We start from the raw sequence: 3,849 nt of genomic DNA, 5'->3' as shown, positions 1-3,849 counted from the left end.
GCAGGAGACAAACTTCCCAGCGTCCTCGACGTGGGGAGCCGAGTCTCGCGAGACCGCCCCTGAACTTAAGCCCACTTTCACTCGCCCCCACGGGAACTCCACGGAGCCACCTTAAGGGCGGCGTCCCGCCCCCCGGAAGTGCGGGGGGGCAAGGACTCGGGCGTTCGACCTACCAGCCCCGCGCGGCCGCCAAGCTCCCAGAGAAGACTCCGAGCCGCCGCGAAGTGGGAAACACCACCCGCCCCGCACCCTCGGCCCCAGACACCTGGGCCGGGTTCCCCAGCCGGCCGGGTCCCCGCAGCCTCTGCGCATTCCCGCCCCGAGCCCCGAGCCCCGAGCCCCGAGCTTGAGCCCGCCTGTCAGAGGCTGCGAGCGCCCGTGTCGGTCCGGCTCGCAGTAGCCACGGTCACTAGACAGTCAAACCCCAAGACGTCAGCCCACAATGCACCGGGCGGGTCGGCGAAAGACGCGCCCGGGAGGGGAAAGCGACGAGCGGGGCTGGAGTCGCGCGGGAGGGGCTCGGGGAGGAGGAGAAAGAAGGGCCCGACTGTAGGAGGGCAGCAGAGCATTACCTCATCCCGTGAGCCTCCGCGGGTCGGAGAAGAATCTTCTAGGGTGAGGTCTCCATGGCGACGGGCGGGCCCGCCCCCTTGAGAGCGACGCGAGCCAATGCGAAGGCCTTGGGGTGACATCATGGGCTATTTTTAGGGGTTGACTGGTAGCAGATAAGTGTTGAGCTCCGGCTGGATAAGGGCTCAGAGTTGCACTGAGTGTGGCTGGAGCAGCGAGGCGCGAGTGGAGCGCGCGGACTCAGGGAGACGGGCAGAGCAGTCGGGCCGGCAGCACAGCCCCAACTGCAAACCTCGTCTTCTTCTCCGCTTGCTCACCAACTGCCCAGAGCTAGCGCCTGGGCTGGTGTTTGGGGGAGCGTCCGAAGAGCCCCTTCTCCAGCCGCCCCCCGGAGGAGCGCCCCGCTTGCCCGGGAGCCGCTGACAGCGCGGAGAGCGGCGACTGTCGCCCGCATAAGTCCGGCGAGCCGCTGCGGCGGCAAAGAACTTTCCTCGCCTGGAGGACGGGGGACAAGTGGCCCCTGGGTCCCGGAGCGAACTTTTGCGAAGCTTTTCTCCGCCCGAAGCTGCCGAGGTGACCGTAAAGAAAAGCGGGCCGCGGAGAGAGGCGCGCGAGGAGGGACGAGCGCTCAGCTCCGTTCACACGGGTCGCTGAACTTGGGGGAGCGCGAGCCGCAGCCGCCGGGCGCCCCCTCCCTCTCGCAGCGGAGGAGGGGACTGTCGTCGGAGTCCGGGCGGCGGAGACTCGCCGCCGGCCGACCCGCCGCGGGGTTCGCGCTGAGCGCCGCCTCCGGGAGACCCGCTGTCGCCGGGACGCGCGTTCGTTCGCGGGCTCCGAGAAGCCGCTGCGCGGAGGAGCGCCCTGGGAGTGACCGCGACTTTTCAAAGCCGGCGGCGCGCGGGAGCGGACAAGTAAGAGTGCGGGCGGCGTCTTAACCCTGCGTTCCCCGGCGCGAACCGGCGAGGAGGGCGCAGAGGGGAGGACCGCCGGCGGGTGCGCGCGCTCCTAGAGAAACTTTCCTTGCCAAAGGCCCCGGGAGGCGCGGGTGTCCCCCGCTTGCCAGCGCGCTGTTGCGGCCCCGAAACTTCAGCGCGCAGCCCAAACTAATCCCACTGGAAGTGACGGACTGTTCTATGACTGCAAAGATGGAAACGACCTTCTACGACGATGCCCTCAACGCCTCGTTCCTCCAGTCCGAGAGCGGCGCCTACGGCTACAGTAACCCCAAGATCCTGAAACAGAGCATGACCCTGAACCTGGGCGATCCGGTGGGCAGCCTGAAGCCGCACCTCCGGGCCAAGAACTCTGACCTCCTCACCTCGCCCGACGTGGGGCTGCTCAAACTGGCCTCGCCCGAGCTGGAGCGCCTGATAATCCAGTCCAGCAACGGGCACATCACCACCACGCCGACCCCCACCCAGTTCCTGTGCCCCAAGAACGTGACGGACGAGCAGGAGGGCTTCGCGGAGGGCTTCGTGCGCGCCCTGGCCGAACTGCACAGCCAGAACACGCTGCCCAGCGTCACGTCGGCGGCGCAGCCGGTCAGCGGGGCGGGCCTGGTGGCTCCAGCGGTGGCCTCGGTGGCGGGCGGCAGCGGCAGCGGCGGCTTCGGCGCCAGCCTGCACAGCGAGCCGCCGGTCTACGCCAACCTCAGCAACTTCAACCCCGGCGCGCTGAGCAGCGGCGGCGGGGCGCCCTCCTACGGCGCGGCTGGCTTGGGGTTTCCCGCGCAACCCCAGCAGCAGCAGCAGCCGCCGCAGCCGCCGCACCACCTGCCCCAGCAGATCCCCGTGCAGCACCCGCGGCTGCAGGCTCTGAAGGAGGAGCCGCAGACGGTCCCTGAAATGCCGGGGGAAACACCGCCCCTGTCCCCCATCGACATGGAGTCCCAGGAGCGGATCAAGGCGGAGAGGAAGCGCATGAGGAACCGCATTGCTGCCTCCAAGTGCCGGAAAAGGAAGCTGGAGAGAATCGCCCGGCTGGAGGAAAAAGTGAAAACCTTGAAAGCGCAGAACTCGGAGCTGGCGTCTACAGCCAACATGCTCAGGGAACAGGTGGCACAGCTTAAACAGAAAGTCATGAACCACGTTAATAGCGGGTGCCAACTCATGCTAACGCAGCAGTTGCAAACGTTTTGAGGAGAGACTGTCGGGGGCTGAGGGGCAACGGAGAAAAAAAAAATAACAGAGACAGACTTGAGAACTTGACAAGGTGCGAGAGAGAAAGAGAGAGAGTAAAGAAGTGTCCGAAGACTAAAGCCAAGGGTATCCAGTTGGACTGGGTTGCGTCCTGACGGCGCCCCCAGTGTGCACGAGTGGGAAGGACTTGGCGCGCCCTCCCTTGGCGCGAAGCCAGGGAGCGGCCGCCTGCGGGCGGCCCCGCTTTGCGGACTGGCTGTCCCAGCGCAAACAGGACGTTAGACTTTTCTTTAACATTGACCAAGAACTGCATGGACCTAACATTCGATCTCATTCAGTATTAAAAGGGGGGAGGGGGAGGGGTAACCAACCGCGATAGAGACTGTAGATTGCTTCTGTAGTACTCCTTAAGAATACAAAGGGGGGAGGGGTCGGGGAGGGGAGGCGGGAGGGAGGCTTGCGAGAGTGAGGCTGAGCCTGCGGAGGAACTCTTTCTGGCCTGCCTTCCTTAACTGTGTATGTACATATATATATTTTTTAATTTGATGAAAGCTGATTACTGTCAATAAACAGCTTCATGTCTTTGTAAGTTATTTCATGTTTGTTTGTTTGGGCGTCCTGCCCAGTGTTGTTTGTAAATAAGAGATTTGGAGCACTCTGAGTTTACCATTTGTAATAAAGTATATAATTTTTTTATGTTTTGTTTCTGAAAATTCCAGAAAGGATATTTAAGAAAATAAAATATTGAAAAAGTACCCCTCCCCCAACCTCTTTTCTGAATTATCTATAGATTACCTACCTAGGTGGAGTTGAAATAATTAAGATCACTCTCAGTGCTTCTTACTGGCAAGCAGTAAAAGCTATTCTCTACTGGACTTGAGAAATAACTGTAGCCAATGCTCTTGTCAAGTTATACTCTTCCCTCCCCCACTGTCTATGTAGAGTTGCTTACAAAGGATAGTGTGGCCCTTCCGGAGGCTGAGGGAAGGGAGGTTGGTTGTGGTGAAGAAGGGCAGCCCACTGGGAAGTCAAACACTTTATAAAGTTTGGATTATCAAGTGGCATGTGCTGTGACCACTTATAATATTATTAGAAATTCAACAGAAGATGCTTATTCTTAAAGCAGGAACAGTGGCAGATT

General features: G+C 61.2%; 1 protein-coding gene across 1 annotated transcript; it reads left to right on the top strand.

Annotated features, from left to right (window-relative positions):
* Positions 1-731: 731 nt before the first annotated feature.
* On the top strand, positions 732-3,404 carry JUN (Jun proto-oncogene, AP-1 transcription factor subunit). Its single transcript, XM_081145124.1, has one exon. It carries the CDS (start codon positions 1,704-1,706, stop codon positions 2,706-2,708), a length of 1,005 nt encoding a protein of 334 aa, XP_081001250.1. The 5' UTR covers positions 732-1,703; the 3' UTR covers positions 2,709-3,404.
* Positions 3,405-3,849: the final 445 nt, after the last annotated feature.

This window comes from Miniopterus schreibersii (genome assembly GCF_964146895.1).
Source record: "Miniopterus schreibersii genome assembly, chromosome: 8".
Lineage (NCBI taxonomy): Eukaryota > Metazoa > Chordata > Mammalia > Chiroptera > Miniopteridae > Miniopterus > Miniopterus schreibersii.
Note: the sequence above shows the minus strand (reverse complement) of the source record. Positions and strands in the feature narration are given on the sequence as shown.